General features: G+C 41.1%; 2 protein-coding genes across 2 annotated transcripts in view; one reads left to right on the top strand and one right to left on the bottom strand.

The window, feature by feature from the left end:
• The window catches only part of sema3b (sema domain, immunoglobulin domain (Ig), short basic domain, secreted, (semaphorin) 3B), a 365064-nt gene that overhangs the window by 170225 nt on the left and 172321 nt on the right, over nt 1-22518 (top strand). The gene's annotated exons all lie outside the window — the stretch shown is intronic.
• LOC144014864 (uncharacterized) lies at nt 3977-7015 on the bottom strand. Its single transcript, XM_077515169.1, has 5 exons — nt 6807-7015; nt 6459-6582; nt 5991-6151; nt 5654-5870; nt 3977-4296 (listed from the first exon to the last, which is right to left on the bottom strand). The coding sequence occupies exons 2-5, from the start codon at nt 6469-6471 to the stop codon at nt 4193-4195; spliced, it is 495 nt and encodes a 164-aa protein (XP_077371295.1). The 5' UTR covers nt 6472-6582; nt 6807-7015; the 3' UTR covers nt 3977-4192.

Below are 22518 nucleotides of genomic sequence, written 5' to 3'. Positions count from 1 at the left end.
CCATAGAGGAAGGCGGTGTGGAAGAACATTGCTGCTCCGGTCAATGCGTAAATTTAAATCTATAGTCCTTTGCAATCACAATATTACAGGGGAAACCTGTTGAATGACAGCTCATTAATTCATTTCATTTAGGTGCAATCCTGCGAGGGAGAAGCGCACTTGATGTAAAATGAAATATAAAAACATTATTCAAACGGGTATAAGAAAAATATGGAGCGCAATACTGCTCCGATGTGAGCGCATATGACTACGTTTGGTAATGTTGTAAATGTAAGGACGGATTAAGTTGTGCATGTAAGATGATGGACTGTGATGTGAAACGCGGTACCACTCAAAAAGGTGGAAATGCCAGATATAACATTGATAACATTCTCAAATATTTAATTGCCTGCGCAATTAAGCGGCACCTTCATCAATAGGTTGATTGTCAAAATGACATGCCATGTTTGTGACAAAAGTGGACTTTACGCTATAGACTACAGGCGTATTTACGCAAAAAGTCGCCGCAATGGACTGAATGAATGAGGAAATGAATTGTCGTGTGTGGCTGAAAGGAGGTGGGTACAGGGAAAAACTCGAGGTTCATTGTGACAAACCTGCTACCAACCAGGTTAGGTTGATGGACCATGTTACTATGGTAACTGCCAGAGAGTTTAAATGACTTCTTTTTATGAAACTGGCTGGAATTCCCTCTTATCCTCTGGTTTCAGTTACCTCCCTTTCTGAAACGGGTTTCCCACTTTTCAGGGTTTCTTTACCCAGGTTTCTCACTAAACCTGTTTTGTGAAATACACCCGTAGTCTCGGGAGTTTGTGAACTCACAAATACCGCAAAATACAGCTTGCAGAGCTAGCTTAGTGTCCATCAAAAATCTTTAAAAACTGTGCTGGCAGTAATAATAATAATAGTCTACATAACTTTTGAACATTTTAACAGTCGGAATGTCTACAAATATGTCAGTTATAAGATACTATACATGAAACACTTTTTTTTTTTTTTTTTTTTAACTGTCAGACAAGTATAAAATGAAGTAAGCCACATTTAATACCATTCGCGAGTCTTACTCCTGAAGCTGCTTCTTTTTTGTGTCTGTTGCCAAAAAATAAAAGCTAAACGTACCCTCACGATGAACAGTATTTTCAAAATGCATTTTATTTCTTTCAACATTCTGCATGCAAAGCATTCTGCATTACACAGTGACACAGCAGTGCCAATAAAGATTTATCCTGTAAACTGTTATAGAGCACATGTTGGCTAAAGGAAAGCTTCTGTTTGCCTTTTGAAAGGCAGTATAGACACTGTGGATAATAAATAACAGTGGCACTTAAGTTCCATGGGTTTGAAGATGAAATCGTAATATCTGTGTGATGAATCTTCATTACAAGCATGTGAGAACACTTTGTGAATGCAGATCAAGTTTGTGCTCTGGATGTCTTGAGACGTCTGCGTGCCCCAATGTGGCTACGCCAGCCTCATCGTCCTCAGCGTCTTGACTTCGTTATTTGCCATCTGGATGACAAAATATTGTTCTGTTCAAGTCCAGTATGATGTTTGTTGTTGGGGAAGGAACACTGATAAGATTGCATTGTCTGGAAACATTCATACAGTATACAGCCACTTGTAAGTCCTTCAGGCACAGACAAAGACCCAAAACTGGGGTTTGAGAAATTTATTTTCTCACAATTATGTGCAAAATGTTTGACTGGCTTGTCTTTTGTGTATTTTAGCAAAACAAAGAACAGTTTGCAATCAATTTCAGAGTACAAATAATAACCATCACTAATATCATCATTCAAGACATTTACTATTTCTCAATAGTGCTCCCTTTCTAAAATCTTCCACCACCACTTCTACCGTGTGTGATGTCATGGTGATAAGTAAACATGGAAGACAGTTTCTGGTGAACATACATACAAACATACATTAGAGCCCTCACCAAACCAAACAAATACTTATTTGTAAATATCATAGACAACTTAGTCTTCAAATTATCGAACATCAGTCACTTCTGTTGTCGTAAAGCAAGGTTCAAGGCATCATTTGAATATTTTGTTGGCACAAGGTCAATCACAGTGTATTTTTTTGGAGGGGTGAGTAGTGACTATATTCGCGCTTCATCCTCAAATCTCTTCACTTCGCATCTTCGTCTTCTTTCTTTAATGGTCAATTAATTTGTGACAGTCAATCTTTTGTCCCTTCAGTAAATCTATTCACCAGTCTTTGTCTCTCCTCATGCTGCTTAGTTTCCCCCCCCCCTCCTTGACACGTGTACTCTGTGAAGTGAGATGGTGGTTGTGGTGGAGGTAGTTTTTGAAGAGGCAAGCCAAAACAGAGGGAAATGACAGTTTGTTTGGCCAGGACAGTCTAATACTGAGAGTGTTCTAATCCTGTTCCACTTGGCCGACAACCTGCAACCTCAAGGCGGATGGATGGAGGAAGCCAGGGAACTGAGGCTGTGGTGGAGAAAATTATTTCATTATGTACAGTATGTGGGCTAAACTGCTTTGACCCAATTCACCATCATAAATCAAACAAACTACCAAGTTATTCTTGAAATAAACACATCACTATAGTTCCGTGAATTGTGGTCCAACAATTGAAGACACGCAGCTTCAAACGTTTGCGATAGCGTCAATGCTAACTTTATTGTTCTCTGTACAGTATTTGTAAGCAACATTTATTTTAAGACTAAAATAAACAAGTTGGCTTTGAATTCAGCAGATCGGTAAAATCATGGTATATAACTGAAAAACAAGTGGCGTCAATTATACACAAATTTTTGCTACTTGTGGGCCAGCCCTAAATTTGTGGGACTCAACTGTATTGTAACTATATTGCTCCAAAAAAATAACACAAATGCAAATGGAACGTGACAACATTTTGCCTGTATGAGTTCCGGACGTGTTGTACCTGTTTTGCATATACAATATATTGTTCCCAGAATGCATTGTGCGGCACAGTTAATGGTTATAAGGACGTTAATCCATGTCATATGTGTTTGTTTTTATCAGTACTGTAATTGAACATGCCATATTTAGCACATTTGTTTGATTTTTGTTGCCCTATGTTTTTATGTTTATTTTTTTTAAACAAACTATAACTTTAGGTTGTGTGTAAAATAATGACATTCAGGGCAATTCCATGTAGAAGTTGCATTGCTCATCTGAGGATTGCTTGTGCAGTTATGAATTTATGTTTTGATTGTAGATGGCTGATTTATTGGTATGATATTACTCATTTTTTTATGAGGTGCCCCTTTTTGCGGTTCTGATCCGGCCCACAGGTCATAAGTTTGATAGCCTTATCTGAACTTCTGTCACTTTAAATCACCTTATGATTTATCAAATGTTTTTAAATAAGCATGATACATGAATGTAGTGACTTTTGATTGTTGTGTTGATAACCCTTACGAAACGAAAATATATTTACCAATATATTATTTGAAATATATTGCAACATATTCAAATATATTATTTCCCAGTATATACAACAATATATTATATATTGTAAATATATGGAATTTTATATTAGTGATAATATATTACACAAGATATTATATCTTCATGTAATATATTGTAATATATTGCAAAATATCCAAAAAATTGCCGCTTTCCATATATCACAATATATTGAGTATAAGATATAATATATTTGTTTATATATTCCAAAATATATTTAATTATATATTCATAAATATCCAGTCATGCCTTGTAATTTATACAGGAAAATGTATTGGTAATATATGTAAAGATATAGTGTTGCATATATTTTCAATGTATGTGTCAATGTATTTTACATATATGGAGAAATATATGAACATATATGTAAAAATATATGAGAAAATATATGGTAGAATGTACCATAAATATGTAAAAATATGTGCATTAATATATTTATTACATTATAGAATAGGTGTGTAATTATATAGAAATGTGTAACAAACAGTATATGGGCAAATCATTAACACAGACTAATAGGCATTTATCAAAATTCACCTTTATTTCCTTTTAAAAGAAAAGCAAAAAAAAACTACAGGATTTTGAGGCAGACATGTACTTTGTTCACAGGAACAGCATTAAACAGTGCAAATTCTTGAAAGTGCAATCTTGTATAAGTACAAACAAATTTATTTATTATTATTATTTATTATCCTATAATAGTGCAATACACAAGTTGAAAATACTTATAAAGCTTACAATTTCCGCTTCACCTGATGTCTTAGCTCACAGATTCGATTATTGATGGACTTTCTCACATCAGCTTCTTTGGCCCCGGGAAACTGCTGGACAACAGCATCTGTTAAACAGAACAACACTGTGATTACCCACCCATGTCCTTCTGTTTTCTGTCCGTCTGCCCCACTGTCTGTGTATATTACTGGATAGCTGATAGCCCATACATGCCCGCGCAAGCAGTTGAAGACAAAGACTGCCATCTTACTCCTCCCATCTCGTGAGCAGACAACTGTATAAACTGTACGTATATGCACAGATTAGACATACACAGCTCGTAGGGTAGAGGTTGGCGGGATGGTCACTATTTTTTAACAAGTGGATGGTATATGCTGCTTTGAAGACCCCTTTTTCTTTTATTGCTCAGTTCCTTAGACCCCAATATTAGATTTGGCAGAGGAATCTTTTGTTGAATTACAGGTATAATTCTTAAATAAAAAATATACAAGTTTCCTTCTGTAAACATCATTAAGCATATCAATTGTACATTTACTTAAGGCAAGTTGTAAAATGTCTTAAGTCCTCGTTTATATTTAACAAATTCAAATCACAAGTCAGGCTCTTTCTACTAAGTACTGGGGGTGTGACTTGCCTAGTACCTGACGATTCGATCCATAGGTCACGATTCGATTCGATACCGATTAATCCCGATATGAATTTGCAAGTCGATTGTTGCGATTTTTTTACTCAAATTTAGAAAATACCATTCAGTAAACTTGTACACTGAAAGATTTCAGTCTTATAACTGTGAGCCACTGTATTTAACAAACAGGTTGTAACATTTTTCATGTTTGAACAGCATTGAAATAAAATATTAAGGCTTAATGTTCCATTAATATAACATTCTTCCATGCTAAAGGTGTGAAAGTTAGACGTTTTGTTGAATATTTTTCCATCAAAAATGGATGTTAAAAAATCGATTCGGCTGCCTATTGAATCGATTCGATTTTTTTTGTTAACACCCCTACAAGTACGGTCTCAAATGTTCTTCAATTTTGATTCTGTAAATGTATAGGATCATATGCTGAGAAACATTCCTAGAGAGGAGCAATATGTTAGCCTTGTGGCTACAAAAGTCGTGGCTTATCGGCTATCCAGTCATATATACAAATCAGTGCTCTGCCCCCACTACTTCAACATGGATGGGCAAACTCGGTCCTCGAGGGCCGGTGTCCTGCAGGTTTTGGAGGTTTCCCTCTTGCAACACAAACTGATTCCAATCAACAGGAGCTTGCTGATGAGCTAATCATATACCATCTGTGTTAGAGAAGGGAAACATCCAAAACCTGCAGGACTCCGGCCCTCGCAGACAGAGTTTGACCCATACGTCCTGCTCTGGTTCACTGTAAATGTAAAAAAAAAAAGAAAAAAAGTCCACACTCTCAGAGGTGCCCTCAAAACTACCTCTGACAAATTCTTACCTTTCAAAGCTTGAAGCTTCCTTGGGTCGAAAGCCTGTCGACGCTCTGAATTGGGATCCAACTTGCTGCGCCCTCCTTTCAGGTTCGACTTGAGGAGGACTTCTACATCAAAGAGACCCATCAGCAGCACCCGCGCCATACCATTGGGGGTGGTACAAGCTCTTGCACTCTCCCAACAATGTGCTGAGATAGTGACATCATCTTTGCCAATTTTCACCTGGCATAGACAAAAGTAAAATAAAAATTCAATTGAATTAGAATGTGAAGAGAAGAGAAAAACACCACAAGCAATAATGCTATAAGTTCTAATGTTAGAAATTCAAATACCAGTACTTACTTGTGTGGGTCCGCGAAGTATGCAAAGTGATGTTTCGCCGAGATAGTCACTCTCAGCATCTGGTCCAACAGCATCTTTGGTGGGGCGGTTGTCAACATTTTCGTTGGTCGCGGTGTTGTGGGAAACTAGCTTTTTCACCTCCACCAACAGAGCAGGAATTTCTATTTTTTTTTTAAAGTACAAGATTATACAGACAGTCAATAACTTTGTCCACGAAGCCACACATCAGTTGACATATCAAATAATTATAACTGGAGTAATTTAGAGTAGACACCGACTCCATGCACAGTTTATCATGCTCGTTCATCCTTTTATCCACAGTGGTCCTACCTATCTGACTACACATGCCAATAATTGGCGACTGCTTTTTAGATGTAGATAGCACATTAAGAATCAGCCTCAGGCTATAGTTGTCTAAATACCATATGATGTACAATAATAATGAATTACATAATGCTCAATACTCGCCTTTAACTACCATGCTTCACAGTTTTGAATTTTCTTTACATAAAGCCTTGATCTGGCTCTGCAGATCACTGATGAGGACGTCGTTTTCCTGGCTAGACAGCAGCTCTCAGTGTAGCCTCTTTTTCTATATTAATTAACAAATACAAATTTAATGTCAATGTTAACACCAATGTAATTGGAAAAAATATTACAGAATAAATGATTAAAATAGTCAAACAAGGATACACGTATGCTAAACTAAACAGAACAAACATTTTGGCGTTTTTTGTTTTGTTTTGTTTTTTTAAATAAGGCAACGCTAACTTGAAGGAGAAAAGTGATAAATTGTGCTTGAGAAGAGCGACTCACCTGCTAACTGAAGAACAACAGCATCTTCGACGGGCCATCCATTAGCAGGCTTCTTGCTGTTAGTTGTGCGACATTGAACAAGATACGTCGTGTTTGTAATGGCAACTGGGTCAAAATAAATTATCCAGTTGATAACGAGGGCGAAGTCCGAACCTATATTTTGACATTTTCTGCTCCGGGCAATTCTTTTACCGTCGCCGGGAGCGAGCTAATCGGCATACTCTAGTCTCGCGTTCAAATGTTTCTTCGCGCCTAACATTGCGCATGCGCCAAAGACATTGCGTGCGCTATGATTGGTTGTCATTCGCGCTGAGCACTCTGGTAAATGTAGTTATTTATATCTCATCCTATCAAACGAGCTAAAGCTACAGAGCAGCTAGGCTATGATAAACATTGAAAATGGACCGATCCAAATAGAAAAGAAAATATATTCCAAGAAGAACCAGATGTTTAATGTTGAAAATGTAGTTGGTATGAAAGGGAATTTCATAGTTGAATACAGATTTTTGATTTGATTTTTTTTTTTTTTTTTTTTTTTTTTTTTTTTTAAAGAAAATGTATGCTAATTGATCTGCCACAACATCCATGTCTGTATTCATGCATACGTCCAAGATCCAGTGTGGAGGGTTGAAAACAATGGAAGTATATTTCAAGGTGGCCAAAAATAAATATTTCATTATGCAATTTTTTTTGTCTTCATTGTATTTTCTCAATGTTGTACAGTTTATAGTGGGAATATGTGAGCGCACACGCATACACATATATTACAGTATATTGTTGTAACAATCTGTTACACGTAAAAATATAGTGCTCCTTTTGGTCTGGACTGCAATACATTTTTTATATTTATCAATATATACACATATATTGTCTATGCATATATTGCAATATATAGTGAAATATAAATACTAAATGTCATATATGGGAATATATCGCTAAATGTATTGCATGATATTTTGCTATATATTGCAATATATTTTCGTTTCGTAAGGGAATGCAACATGTGAAATAAGAGTGGCATCAACTAATTAAATTTGTCATCACCAGCAAGTTTGCTTCTTAAACGGGCTGCAGCAGAAAACTTTCCGAGGTCATTAGTTCTCAATTTCAGCCGGCGCAGGTCCATTAAATGAAAATGTATAATGAATGGTTCTGATCGTCCAGTGAGGAAATATCTTCATATACAACACCATGGTATTATATCATAGAAGCTTCAACGCAAATTACACTAAACAATTGTAGACAAAACAATTCCTGGAGTGCTCTTCTGCCTTACTCCTGAAGTTATTTCAATTGCCATGATATGGGTGTGTGGAGCGGGTGGATGAGGGGAGATGGATCCAAAGGCAGAGAGACATAACCGGAAGAGGACTGAGAGTAACTTTATTGATCAAGAGGGTGAAGGACAGGACGGGACGGAACATGTGCAGACTGGACATGATGTGTACAGACGTGGCATGACGTGGATAGACTTGGCATGGCATACTTGGCAGAACGCGTGGAGACTTGAGTTGACGTGCAGACTTGTGTTGATGTGGAGACACTTGACTAAACGTGGAGAGACTTGACTAGGCATGGAGAGACTTAACTAGACGAGGATAAACCTGACTAAACGTGGAGACACTTAACTAGACGTGGATGAACCTGACTAAACGTGGAGAAACATAGACATTGCGAAACTAAACTTGATAGCAAACATTACTAACAAAGCTCAGCACACCAGAACAAGACAAGACAATGCTACCATAATGTGTGAACCAACCCCCACTGACTAAATACAACACTAATGACGCACTAACAAGACACACCTGGGAAACAGCAGGCAGAGGGCACTAATAGGTCACACACACTGGGAAGGGAAGACACATGCAGGTGGACAAGGTTAACGATAACGAGACTAGGGGAGACAAAACCGGACAACAGACAACATAAACACCCAAAACTATACCAAAACCCAACCCCCCCAAAACCGAAACATGACATCAATAGACATACAGTATGTTTGACTTATCAAAAACATAATATCTATATTTCTGTAGAGTCACTAACAGAAATGTAAAATCAATTTTCTGTTGATCGAGGAGCTCCACATAATGAACGATAATGTCAAGATATCCTAAATATATGAGCTAATGTCTGAGAGAGCGGAACATTGTCATCCAGAAGCTTTGGTAATCCTGTGACATCTGATCAAACTGTACTTTGCTTCATGTTTTTGTTCAGGTTCCAGCTTTGATTTGTGTGTGTGTTTGCACACTCACCATGTTTGGAAGCTCCTCTATGGTAATCACAGATGTTGCCGCTGTGATAACAAGGCGTGTTGCCACGTTTCCGCGGTAACCTCAACTCATCAGCTTTCTTTGTGTACGTGATAGTGTGTTTGTGTGTGTCCTTTTGACCTGCATTGTCCCTCTAATAAATAAAATGTTACCTACCTGAGCTGGTATTGTCCTCTTGAAAGCTTTTGAACGTGACACTACATTTTAAAGGAACATTTATTAATAGTGTGCCCGTATGTAAACTCCTGTAATCTTCTGCGTGAAAGACAGATTAGCTTTAGAGCACAAATTCTAGTATTTTTGGTCAGCACAGAGCTAGTCAATAAGGAAGAAGCTCTCACTACCAGACTCAAGTGGTTATGTTGAGTGTTTGTATAACGTCCAATGAGTTATTCACCACAGTAAAGATGACACGGAGTAGGCTTTGCAACTACAATGTAGTTATCAGTTAAGATCTTACCTTCTTCTATTTCTTCTGCTACTCATACTTTTTCTTCTTTGTTTGTATTTTCCGCCAGTCTAAATACCCCGTGGCACCAAGCTGGCTCTTACAAGTCTGTCTTGATACATGGGCAGACATCTGGTTCGGGGGAGGATGTTTGCAATTGTCGGCAGAGACATTGATATGTTTGTGGTGTGTTGTGTTGGTCAACTTGAAAACACTGAATGAGCAGTAAAGAACACATTAGCAATAATTTAGTTGTGTGTGGTCTCATTAGAAAATTGTACATTGGAAAAACAAAAAACAAAACAAAACTGTGTGTGTGGGTAAATTGTTGGGGTTCCCTTTGCACAATAGTCTTTCTTTTCTTGCTAATATGCACAATATATTCATTTTTTCCATCCTCCTTCACATTCCAGGCTTTTTAGTCATTTCATGGAAGGGGATTCTTTCAGCTCATACAGTCTGCCGCAGACTTTTCTCATTCAATATGGCAGAAAATCGTGTGTGTGTGTGTGTTTGTGTGTGCCTGTGTGTAACAACCAAATTCTCATGTATGGCAAATGAAAGCATTCAGTCCACTCTTGCAATCTGCTGAAGCGTTTTGGATGTCAAATTGTGTGTTTGATGAACACCTGCAAGATGGACTATAGAGGACCAAAAAAAGCAACACCTGGATGATGGATATGTAAAAATATTGTTCATAAAATAATTGACATAAATTTGTCATGGTTTGGGTTGGGTTTTGGTTTGTTTTTTGTTTTTGCTCTGTCAGGTTTCTAGTTTTGAGTGGGTTTTGTTTGAGTTTATCCTCATGTTTCTTTAAGTTTCAGCCATGATCTGTTTTTTGTTTTGCTGTTCTTGTGTGCCTCCCTAGTCTTGTCAAGCATTGTCATGTCCACCTGTGTTTGCCTGTCCTTCCTCATGTATCAACAACTCAGCATCCTCTTCCACGTGTGTTTTGCCCAGCTGTGTCTAATTGTCAATTAGTGTATGTGCATTTTGTTTTTTGTCTCCCCGCTGTCCGTGTCAATTCATTGTGTTTCCCTCATGTCATGCTGCCCGTTTTTTGCCCTGAAGTTCCCCCCATGGTTTGCCTTGCTTGTTTTTTGGATGTTATTGTTTTTCTCAGCTAGATCATTGTTTACCTCCTTGTTTTGTTTAATTAAATCCCTTTTTGATTGCACCTCTGCCTCCTCGCCCTGTTTCCCTGCACCTGGGTCCTTTACCCTCCAACACTAACAAAATTAAAATACAACACACTATCAGCAAACAAAAGAAAACAATGCCCTAATCAATCAACATTTGAGTTCTGTATGGAATAATTAATGAACAGACATTTGCAGCAACAACCTCAGTACCAGTAGGCCGACTTCATGTTAGCATTTTTAATGTAGCATTTTGCCGATAGCTTACCAGAAAATTCAAGGAAATAACTTCTTTCTATTCAAAAGACAAATTAGTATCAGTTCAGGCAGATCAATCTGACACAAAAATTAAGGTTGACAACAAATAAATTGTAATTCTGCTAATAAGTGAAATTGCAGCATGGTAATAATGGACACACATTTGTTGGGTGTAAACAAATGCAGTGTCACTAAAGCACATGTGTCAAGATCTGGTCCTCGAGGGCCAGAGTCATGCATGTTTTCGAGGTATCTCTACTCCAACGCACCTGATTCAATGATCAGGATAATTATCAGGCTCCTGCAGAGGTTGCTGAGTCAGCTGTGTTGAAAGTGGGAACCTCGAAAACCTCCAGGATTGTGGCCCTCGAGGGATTCAGTTTGACACCTATGCTAAAGCATATATGGTTCCAGTTGTGTCGCTGATATGATCTGTTGACTCTCAACAACTCTTAACGGACCTACTGTACATGGGGGATTTCTGATAGCGGCACACTGTAAAGGCTTTGTCATGATATGGGCCAATATCAGCCGTCTCTCGGGACCCTCTTCACCTCAACAATCACTTGCTTTGCCTGCCCTGCTGCCGTGTCACTGCCTGCCTGCAAAAGTTGATTGTGAAGACATTGAAGTGGGTCGTACTAAATTGCTTCAAATGCCTCACTTGGGAAACGTGTTCCAGGAAGAACTCGTTTGTGGGCATGTGGCAATGTCAATGTGTGAATGAATGCTCAAATAATCTATTGCGCAAACAAAAAAAATGTTTCACATGGTACGGCTGTTTGGCTGATTATGTTTGCAGTATTACAAATCAATATTGCTATGGAGATGCCTTCTGAACTGCACACAAGCATTGTTTGTATGATGTCATCCCATATACACTGATATTATTACTGCATGATATTTTATGTGCAAAAAACAAAACAAAAAACCTTGTCATCAGCCAATCCCTCATTTGTGTGTATCCTCACAAGCTATGATAAACCTAACTGACTTAGGACATGTCTTTAGACACAATTTGTGTTTATACTACAAGAAGGGTAAGGGTGACGCATATGTGAGCTGGTAAATGTCAGTGTTCAGGCTTGTGTTTTTGTCTCCCAGACATTAACACTGTGATCTTAACTCAGCTCAGGTTTAATTAAAAGCATGAACACAATTAGAGGTTTGCTTTGGAGTCAGGAGTGCTGGCATATTCTTATTGAAGTCCAAATGAAATTGTATGTGGTCTGAATGCAAAGTTTGTTTGGGAATGGCATAGTGAGGCTTCAAGTGGATTTAATTTCATTTTTGCAGTGCATACAGAGACACCTTTATAAGCCAGTGTTCAGCCGACTAGATGTAATAATGGTGGGAACTAGTGCAGAAATGTGCATTCCACTGCGAAATAGTGCTTTGTATGTGTGTGCGTGTGTGCATGAAAAAGGCAAAGCCGTGGCAATGCAAGGTGTTCTAATCCACTTTGTGACCTTCAAAACCTGCTTTACAGCACATGTGGGAGGTTTTCCCTCAATATTTCTTTGTTTTGGATTATAATCATCTTCATTTGTATTTGATTCAGTCTTGTTAAGTCATTACACGCGTTCTGTAATAACTATTCCATAACAGAGATACACTCACACACACTTGGAACAATTCCTTTATTGCTGTTTGTAGACTACAAATATTTAAGTTAGACATCAAAAGGTGAATATGAGAAAACACATTTTAACATTCATTTTCATAAATTTATATCTGGATCTGATCTGTCTACTTGTTTGGACAGACAGATAATACATACTTGAAAGAACAGGCACATGTTTACGTTATGGGCCCTGTTTTCATGCCCAGCGCAAGATTAGCATAAATTTCAGGCTAACGTGGATGAATTTGCGCCACAACTTAGACCTGCTTCTAGGTGGTATAAATTATAGTCTAGTTTCAAGTGACCAAGTCTGCCAAATTCCCAAACAAGGTAAACTAGACTTGCCCCAACACGAAAATTAAGATGCGCCTATTTTTACACTGACCACAGGTAACTCTACGAAAATAGATATATGTGTAAGCGAATGGCCAAATGGATGTTTACATTATTTACATGTGAATGGACAGAGAGACAGACAGACATTTGAATTATGTGAACTTACAGATTCTGTGAGTAGGCTATTATGTGTGTATAAGACCACTGCAAAAATAATCATTTTGTAAATCTACAAACTACTGACAACATAACAAATGAAAACTAGAAATATTGACATTTAAAGAATTAATTTGAAGATAATGAAAAATGGTAATAATTCCATAAAATATGAGCGGCACAGAAGACACATGAATGAATTGACAGACTTAAAAGTATGTGTATGTCAGAAATACTTTATATTCACATTTAACCTTGTTTGACAAACTCACAGGTTGGTGGTATGTTTGGTGGTGGCCTTGAATCCCCTGTGACCCTTGCGACCGATTTGGGTGTGATGCATGCCTGTGAAGGTGTTAGTCCCATCTCTGAGCCTCCTGGCACCACAGTCAACCTCTTCTCACAAACCCCGCTTCCATTGCACTCCAGATCGCCCCACCTGTCAACTCCATCCTTTCAGTTGGGCGTGATCACATCAAAGACAAATAGGGAGGATTACATGTCCTGATGCCCTCCAGGTTTCCCAAGAAAGGAAGACCCCCCTTTTCTCTCTTTCTAACTGTAACACTCTTGCCCTTTTTTTTTGCCTTTGCTGCTCTTCTCTACTGGACCCCCAATAATCTCCTTGGTGTCAGGGGGTCAGGGGACCGTGTCATGGACTACCTGCCAGGACACATCACAGAAAGCTGTTGAGAGCTTGCACGCTCAGTTTCAAGACAAAGACAGATCCCCTGACACAACAGCTAATCTATTCCTTGAGACGACTGTGATAAGAACCTAGTTGTATTTTGTAAGAAAAGTACTATATTTGGTGGGAAACTGGCCTATTTTTGGCATATTTATTATGGCAATGGCTTAAACGACGTACACACATACAATCGCGTCCACTTCGTTGGGATCAATTCTGCAAAGACACCATCAGTGATCGCATCAGAGAAGATCCAAGGAGGGAATGCCCCTCCATCCATCAACCCAAAACAAGGCCTCATAGTCACTCACAACAAAACAACAACAAAATGACAACACATAAAATTTGCAACAGCAATGTAGTTAATAAACAAGCTAACAATTTCCCTAGTTTCTTCTATTCCTTCTACTTACTACTAGTTTCTTCTATTCCTTCGACTTTTTCTTTGTTTTATTCCCTTAAGGTCTGTATAACATGTGGCACCATGCTGCCTCTGACAGGTCTGTTTTGATACTACAGCAACCATCTGGTTTGAATGATGGGACTCGCAATTGTCGGTGGATATTGCACTTGAGTTGTCCATTTAGCTGGGTGGTTACCAATAAAGGATTATTGGCTTCATCTAGTGCAATGCACCATTTCTTCACAGTTGTCAGTCATGTCTGATTCTAAATGACTAAAATATAATTTCTAGGATCAGTGGATGAGATCAGCCTCCAGCACGGCTGTATCTCTTTACACTGTATATTTTTAGCCTGCATTTGAAGTAGAGGGAATGAAAACTTCAGCCAAATGTAAGTGTACCGCTACACTTGGGCCAGCTTTACCAAGCTGCTGAGACAATTACAATAATATCCTCACAAAAATGTTTGCGTCTTTGGCTCCTATGGAACAAACCATTTGCTGTACAGTACAGTATGTGTCAAATAAGCATTTGTATAGTTGAAGGACTGACGTAATCCACAGTTTGTGGGGATAGTGTAGGATGGTACATGCCGTACAGCAGTGGTCTCTTAACTTTGTCCTGTGAGGGCCACATAATGTTTCCCTTTTCTGATGGGGGGCCGGGGTTACTTTGTAACAGAAAAAAATGGCGATTGAAAGGGTGCCTAAACGTAAACGTTTATTGTTTTATAGAAAGCCACATATAACCAAATATTAACAACACTTTCCAGGATCTTCACAGAAAAAAAGTCCATTGAACATTAACTTTTTGTTGTGCCGTGCACAATCTTAACAGGTAAAAGTTCAATTGACTTGTCAAAGCAGAACCTCTCTTACTTAAATGACGAATATGAGCAGTCTCTCAAACATTTAGGTTCCATTTGGCTTGTCGGCACCATTGTTTGCTCCTTTCTCTCATCTACTTCCAAAGAGAAAATCACAAAGCAAGCAGGCTAAGAAATCAAACTTACGTGATACAGAACATCCATCCATCCATTTTCTTGACCGCTTATTCCTCACAAGGGTCGCGAGGAGTGTTGGAGCCTATCTCAGCTGGCTTTGGGCTGTAGGCGGGGTACACCTGTGGCAGGGCACACAGAGGCGAACAACCACTCACACCACAAGCTCATCTAGGGACAATTCAGAGGACTTAATTAACCTGCCAAGCATGTCTTTGGAATGCGGGAGGAGACCGGCGTACCCGGAGAAGACCCACACAGGCACGGGGAGAACATACTCCATCATACAGCAAACTCCATCCAGGAAGGCCGGAGCCTGGACCCGAACCCGAGTCTTCAGTACTGGGGGGCAGGTGTGCTATCCATCGTGCCGCCTGTTACAGCACATGTACCACAAAATATTTTACTACTTCCACCACTATTTGTGTTTGTGTTGTGTGTGTTTTTTTTTTTTTTTATCACAGTAGATTTTTATTATATTTGTTTTCTAAAACAAATATGATAAAATGTGACAAAATTTATAACCAGAATTACTCATTGTTTTTTTTTTTTTTTGGTACACTCGCTCACAAACACTCACACATACAAACATGGTCTCCCGAGTGTCGAAGCGAACCCACGCCTCCTGCATCGAAGGTAAGCGACGGTACCACACCGTCCCACCACTCAGAGCCCACTCATTCAAGTTGGAAAAGTGAGCATACCTGTGTATGTCCCCTGGATGGCTGTCAGCTCCTCGCGTATCTCAAAGTTTGCGCTAACGCCACAAATAAAGATAAGCAGCTGCGCTGTGGCCTGCGCATCTGTGCTGTCATCCAGTGCTAATGGGAAAAAGGCGATTTTTGTTGTCTTGTCCTGCAGCTGGCCGTATTGTGGCGGGATAGTTGCATTCAGAGCTGGGCACTTCAGTCTCCCGTCGGTTCCCGTAGTTGAGACGCCCGGCTTTCGCCAAGTGCTTCCGCATGTTCAGCGACTGATTTGACTCAAAAAATACCCGGAATGAGACAAAAACGAGAGGGACCGTCTGTACTCATCCTCATCGATGGACAGAAACGTGATTCAGTCGGTGCTCAGTACGTGTATTTAATCGAGGCTCACGTCATTGCCTGTGTCCAAATTCACAAGGCATGGTCCTGCGAAAGCCGAATTTGTCGGCTGCGTGACGTCACTCCCGGCGCAAGTCGACAGCACGCACGGACGTATGAATGGAGGGTCGGTCAATGCGCAACTGACACGCAGCATTGACAATCCGGACCATCAATGAACCATTGTGTATTCTCTAAAAAGTGGGCGTTGATAACGACGGAAAGCAACGTCAGAATGAAGGGTCATGGGCAATTGTGCATGTCAAGGATTATTATTATTATTTTTCAGTTTGGGGAGGGGGGGGGGGATGTTAAGGTGGACCGGGTTTGGCCCGTGGGCCATAGTTTGGGGACCCCTGCCTTACAGAGTAACAAAGTCTTACGTGGCCAACAGTATTTGAATCTGTTGTTCATTCCTTTGGTTTGGTTTATGATTTTCTAACCCTTTTTACCCTTCTACTGATGGAAACAATGTGGGAATGTCTCCATACATCATCTGATGAGTTTGCATGTTCTCCTCTGTCACAAACATCGGATTTGCGTGGTGGAGTGTGGAGAACCCAAATGCAGGGAAGCAGGAAGGCAAGGCAGGATGAATCTTCCCCCACCCCAAAATATTTTCAAAAACAAAAATGCAAACAAGGCACTGGGAACAATCATAATACTACGATAACCAAGTAAAAAAAAAAAAAGGTTCAAAGTACAAAGGAAACACAAGGTATAAACTTACAACAAAAATGAATATGACTGGATAAACGTCCATCCATCCATCCATTTTCTTGACCGCTTATTCCTCACAAGGGTCGCGGGGGCTGCTGGCGCCTATCTCAGCTGACTCTGGGCAGTAGGCGGGGGACACCCTGGACTGGTTGCCAACCAATCGCAGGGCACACAGAGACGAACAACCATCCACACTCACACGCACACCTAGGGACAATTCGGAGCGCCCAATTAACCTGCCATGCATGTCTTTGGAATGTGGGAGGAGACCGGAGTACCCGGAGAAGACCCACGCGGGCACGGGGAGAACATGCAAACTCCACCCAGGAAGGTCCGAGCCTGGACTCGAACCGGAGACCTCAGAACTGGGAAGCGGACGTGCTAACCACTCGACTACCGTGCCGCCCGTCTGGATAAACGTGAAACATGATATTAGCATGATCACACAAAGACTGAAAGAAAGCACAACTAATGCTGCTTTAAAGGAAGGTGGGAATTTGGTTATAATCACATAAATTATGTTTTGCCATTCAAGGTTTGTGTCTCCATTGTCCATTGAAGCTGGTCAGTGAAGTCGTGTACTCGGACTACTTGATGGATGAAATACACGGACTGACTTTCAACAAACTTCAACAAAAAGTTTAATATAGTCTTACTGACAAACCGACATAATTTGTGACAGATACCAATCATGTGGTGTATGATTACACACCATCAACCAAGAATTAGCAGTCAGACTGGACTTCTCCCACAAGCCAACTCATTCTATTTCTAATCACCAGAGTATTTAGAGAAGGGCACTCTGGATAAAGATCAACACAAACAGGACGTAGTAGCAGTGAAGCTCAGGGAAAGATTTACAGATAGGAGGCAATGACACATGCTGGTGTTGATAGCTTGTTACCTGATAAGCTTAACTTCACATGGAGTCGGGGAAAGCTAATTGGCGTTTGTGTCATATGAGGGATGACATCATCCTATGCATAAGTCCAAAGTACGGGTCTGGTGGGAAAAGAGTGATTGGGACGTCATCAAGCTGTCAAAACCAATTAAGCACATGTTCTTTTTGGCGACTCCCAATGAAGTGAGACTCATCAATGTGGCCATTCTTGCAGTGAAGAAGTGTAGAAATAAGTTAACTCATTCACTGCCATTGACGGCAAAAGTCATCAAATGATGCATTTTTGCTGGGCTGGCAGTGAATGTGTTAATCACTTTATATTAAGTCGTAAAAATATTTACGTTTAAGTGATCTGTTTTGAGATTTTTTTTAAGCAATGTAACTTGGGACATGAGTACGAGAAAAGGGGACGGATAGGGATGTTCAATACCACATTTGTTCAGACCGTTACCAGTATGAGTACTCAACTCTTGAGTAGTCAATGATATTGATACCAAGTACCGATACCACTTGTACTTTTGATATATAAACCCCTCCTCCCCAAAAAAGACAAATCATTAATTAATAAAAGACCTATATATCCCAATATAGCATTTTCTTAATAGTGCATGAAATTAATGGCAATTTTCTATTCTTCTAATTTCTCATTTCAAGTTCCTGATCATAAACCAGCCACAAGAGAGAAGCGAAAAAAGACATTTCTATACAGTAACGTTAAAGTGCCCACTTCCAATGGCAGTGTGTTACATCACCCAACTTTAGTCTTCATTCCATTGGCAGGTGCTAAACTTCGCCCGGCAACCCTCAAACAAACCCACAAAACGAACGCCCACCAGGCAAGGTATAACGCCCAGTGAGGGGTCATGAGTCTCACATTAGGGGGCCGGGGACTCACTGCAGTGTGTATGCGTGTATTGTCTGCACCTTATGTGTGTTGGTGTGTGTGCACGTTTTATTTTTATTTGCCTCTCCACCCCCTGCTGACCTGTCCGTCATAAAGCCGTCGTAATGTCTACAGGCTGTGATCCTCACAAAGACTTTTGTCTCAAGCCTCTCCGCTTTTGTAATAGAAAAGGAATCAGCTCCAATCATGGAAAAAAAAAAAAACAGTTTTGTGGAAAGTGAAGTGCTATGATCCTCACCATTGGAGTGACTTAGTTCAAATTTCTCCCTTGACGTGCTGAAAGGTTCTTCAAAACAAGAAAATTTCTAAATATTTGGTATGTTATATAAACCACAGAATTGCAAATAATTGTTTCGCTTACAGCATGTTTACATTTTGTGAGTTTATGACTGTCAACGATTTTGCAATGTGAGTCAAGCTTGTTATAGTTCACAAAAACAAATGAAGATAACCAAAACTAAAATTAAAAAAGAATTATAAATGAGTGTTTAAAATAAAATGAATAAATAAATAATATTTTTGCGGTTATGATAATGCTTTAAAAAAAATAACTAAATGAAACTACATTCTACGTGTCGTGAGCGCGGAAGTGTGGTGGTGGACCCAAATGCAGGAGGCGGACGAGTCAGAGGTGCGAAAAAAGAAGTAAAATTTAATCCAACAAAACCAAAGTAGCAAACAGGGCGTGGTGACAACGAATACAAAAATACCAGAGGGAAAACTATACAGGAGCAGACGAAAACACTGGCAACATGAACGTGGGGAAACAAGAATAATGAACCGACGACCACTGACACAAAACCCGATAACTAAATACACACACTAATTACACACGACGAGACACAGCTGGGCAAGACACAAGTGGAAGGGGGTGCTGATTGGATGGCACATGAGGATGGGCAGGTAAACACAGGTGGACATGGAAAGGCTTAACGATACTAGGAAAACCAGGAAATCAAAACATGACAAACTAAAAACCCAACAAAAACAAAGCAAAACCCACCCTAAACAGAACCAAAACATGACAGAACCACCCCTTCAAGGGACAGCTCCCAGATGTCCCATAAGGTCCATAAACAACAAAACAGGCGGGAGGGTGCACGGCCCACTATCAAGGGCAGTCCAAAAAAAACCAAACAAAATGCCAAAACCCTAGAGGTGGCCAGACGAGGAGTGCCCAGAGGGCCAGTCAGGTGGGCGTCCCGGACGCCAGACGAAGAGTGCCCAGAGGGGCCAGTCAGGTGGGCGTCCCGGACGCCAGACAAGAGAGTTCCGTCGGAGCCGGTCAGGAGGGCGTCCTCGACGCCCGACGAAGAGAGCCCGGCGGGGCCAGTCAGGAGGGCGTCCCCGACGCCCGACGAGGAGGGCCCGGCGGGGCCAGTCAGGAGGGCGTCCCCGACGCCCGACGAGGAGGGCCCGGCGGGGCCGGTCAGGAGGGCGTCCTCGACGCCCGACGAGGAGGGTCCGGCGGGGCCGGTCAGGAGGGCGTCCTCGACGCCCGACGAGAAGGGCCCGGCGGGGCCGGTCAGGAGGGCGTCCTCGACGCCCGATGAGAAGGGCCCGGAGGGGGCCGGTCAGGAGGGCGTCCCTGTCGCCCGACGAGGAGCAGAGGTGGCGGCGGGGTGTTCGCCGCCAGACGAGGAGCAGGAGGCGACGGCCTCAAGTCGTGCGCCACCCGGGTAGAAGCTGGTGGAGGCGGCCGCTGGTCGGGCGCCGCCGGAACTGGTGCAGGCGGAGGCGGCCGCCGGCCGGGCGCCGCCGGAACTGGTGCAGGCGAAGGCGGCCTCTGGCCGGGCGCCGCCGGAACTGGTGCAGGCGAAGGCGGCCTCTGGCCGGGCGCCGCCGGAACTGGTGCAGGCGAAGGCGGCCGCTGACCGGGCGCCGCCGGAACTGGTGCAGGCGAAGGCGGCCGCTGACCGGGCGCCGCCGGAACCGGTGGAGAAGGCGGCCGCTGGCCAGGCGCCGCCGGAACTGGTGCAGGCGAAGGCGGCCGCTGGCCGGGCGCCGCCGGAACTGGTGCAGGCGAAGACGGCCGCTGGCCGGGCGCCGCCGGAACTAGTGCAGGCGAAGACGGCCGCTGGCCGGGCGCCGCCGGAACTAGTGCAGGCGAAGAAATCAGAATCACTTAAATAACTGTAACGGGAATCATAAGGTGGTGAACTGGGTAAATAGGCTTTAACAGGTGAGGGGAACACGGAGACACAGGAACCCGAAAAGAAAGCTGAACCTACACCGAGGGAACGGGGTTGGTCAACAGGCTGATGGCGTCTGGGAGCCGGCCGACGTCGTGCCGATCGGCTCCGGCTGCTCCCTGCTGGGTCCTTTCGTGGTCGGTTCATTCTGTCGTGAGCGCGGAAGTGTGGTGGTGGACCCAAATGCAGGAGGCGGACGAGTCAGGCAGGCAGAGGTGCGAAAAAAGAAGTAAAATTTAATCCAACAAAACCAAAGTAGCAAACAGGGCGTGGTGACAACGAATACAAAAATACCAGAGGGAAAACTATACAGGAGCTGACGAAAACACTGGCAACATGAACGTGGGGAAACAAGAATAATGAACCGACGACCACTGACACAAAACCCGATAACTAAATACACACACTAATTACACAAGACGAGACACAGCTGGGCAAGACACAAGTGGAAGGGGGTGCTGATTGGATGGCACATGAGGATGGGCAGGTAAACACAGGTGGACATGGAAAGGCTTAACGATACTAGGAAAACCAGGAAATCAAAACATGACAAACTAAAAACCCAACAAAAACAAAGCAAAACCCACCCTAAACAGAACCAAAACATGACACTATGTTTATAAACCTAAATGAAATTAACTATAATCACAGCAAAATTGACCTTTGATTTAGTTTTTTTCCAATTAATTTCATATCTATTTGGGTTTATTTTAAATGTTTATTTTAAAGGTCACAAGATTGTGACCTTTTTTTTTCATTTGAAAAAACAATCCCTCTCTCTCTCTCTCTCTCTGTGTGTGTGTGTGTGTGTGTGTGTGTGTGTGTGTGTGTGTATATATATATATATATATATATATATATATATATATATATATATATATATATATATATATATATATATATATTAGGGGTGTGCTCAAAAAATCGATACGGCAATATATCCTTGCGGGCCTCATTACAATACACGTATCGATACACAGGCGGCAGAATCGATATTGCTTGTTAACTTTAAAGAGGCAGTTAACGTTTGCCGTTGCAGCTTGCATTGTAGCTAAAAAATAAAAACCAGCAGCGTCTTTGAAGTTAATTGCCTCCAATTAATGCAAAAATAGCTCACCAGTGATTGGAAACTCTGTCTTGCTAAGAAAAATTAAAGCAGAGGAAGAATATTAATATTTATTTACTTATAAACTTAACATTGCACATGTCTTAATGTACCAGTTTTCCTATATTTTGTTTAAAAATGAAGTAGAATGTGTTACGTGAAAAAAATGCTGTTTTTGTTTCCCCAAATATTCCAAATAAGCACATTTTAGAGCTGTAATTTTAATACGTTGATATTTTTGCTCATATCGGCTCATGCCTATTAATAATTGTTCCCGGTGTGTCTCTGAAAGCTGCAAATTTAGACCAGGCACACCACTTTGGTGGTAAACCAGAAGAGCTGCTATCAAAAATATTTTTTGTCAGTCAGCATAACAAACATATCCTTTAGGCATACATATGACTGTTACGAAAATACAAGAAAATTAATGTAACATATTGAGATACGTATACCCATGAAGATCAAGTATTG

Source organism: Festucalex cinctus, chromosome 2 (genome assembly GCF_051991245.1).
Source record: "Festucalex cinctus isolate MCC-2025b chromosome 2, RoL_Fcin_1.0, whole genome shotgun sequence".
Classification (NCBI taxonomy): domain Eukaryota; kingdom Metazoa; phylum Chordata; class Actinopteri; order Syngnathiformes; family Syngnathidae; genus Festucalex; species Festucalex cinctus.
The sequence above is the reverse complement of the archived record's forward strand: the minus strand, read 5'-3'. Positions and strand labels throughout refer to the sequence as shown.

Excerpts from the sequence above, each read along its gene's own strand:
- LOC144014864 (XM_077515169.1), bottom strand. Across the intron at positions 5,871-5,990 it reads TACTTCGCGGACCCACACAA|GTGAAAATTGGCAAAGATGA; the intron begins GTAAGTACTGGT and ends TGTCTATGCCAG. Across the intron at positions 4,297-5,653 it reads GAAGCTTCAAGCTTTGAAAG|ATGCTGTTGTCCAGCAGTTT; the intron begins GTAAGAATTTGT and ends TCTGTTTAACAG.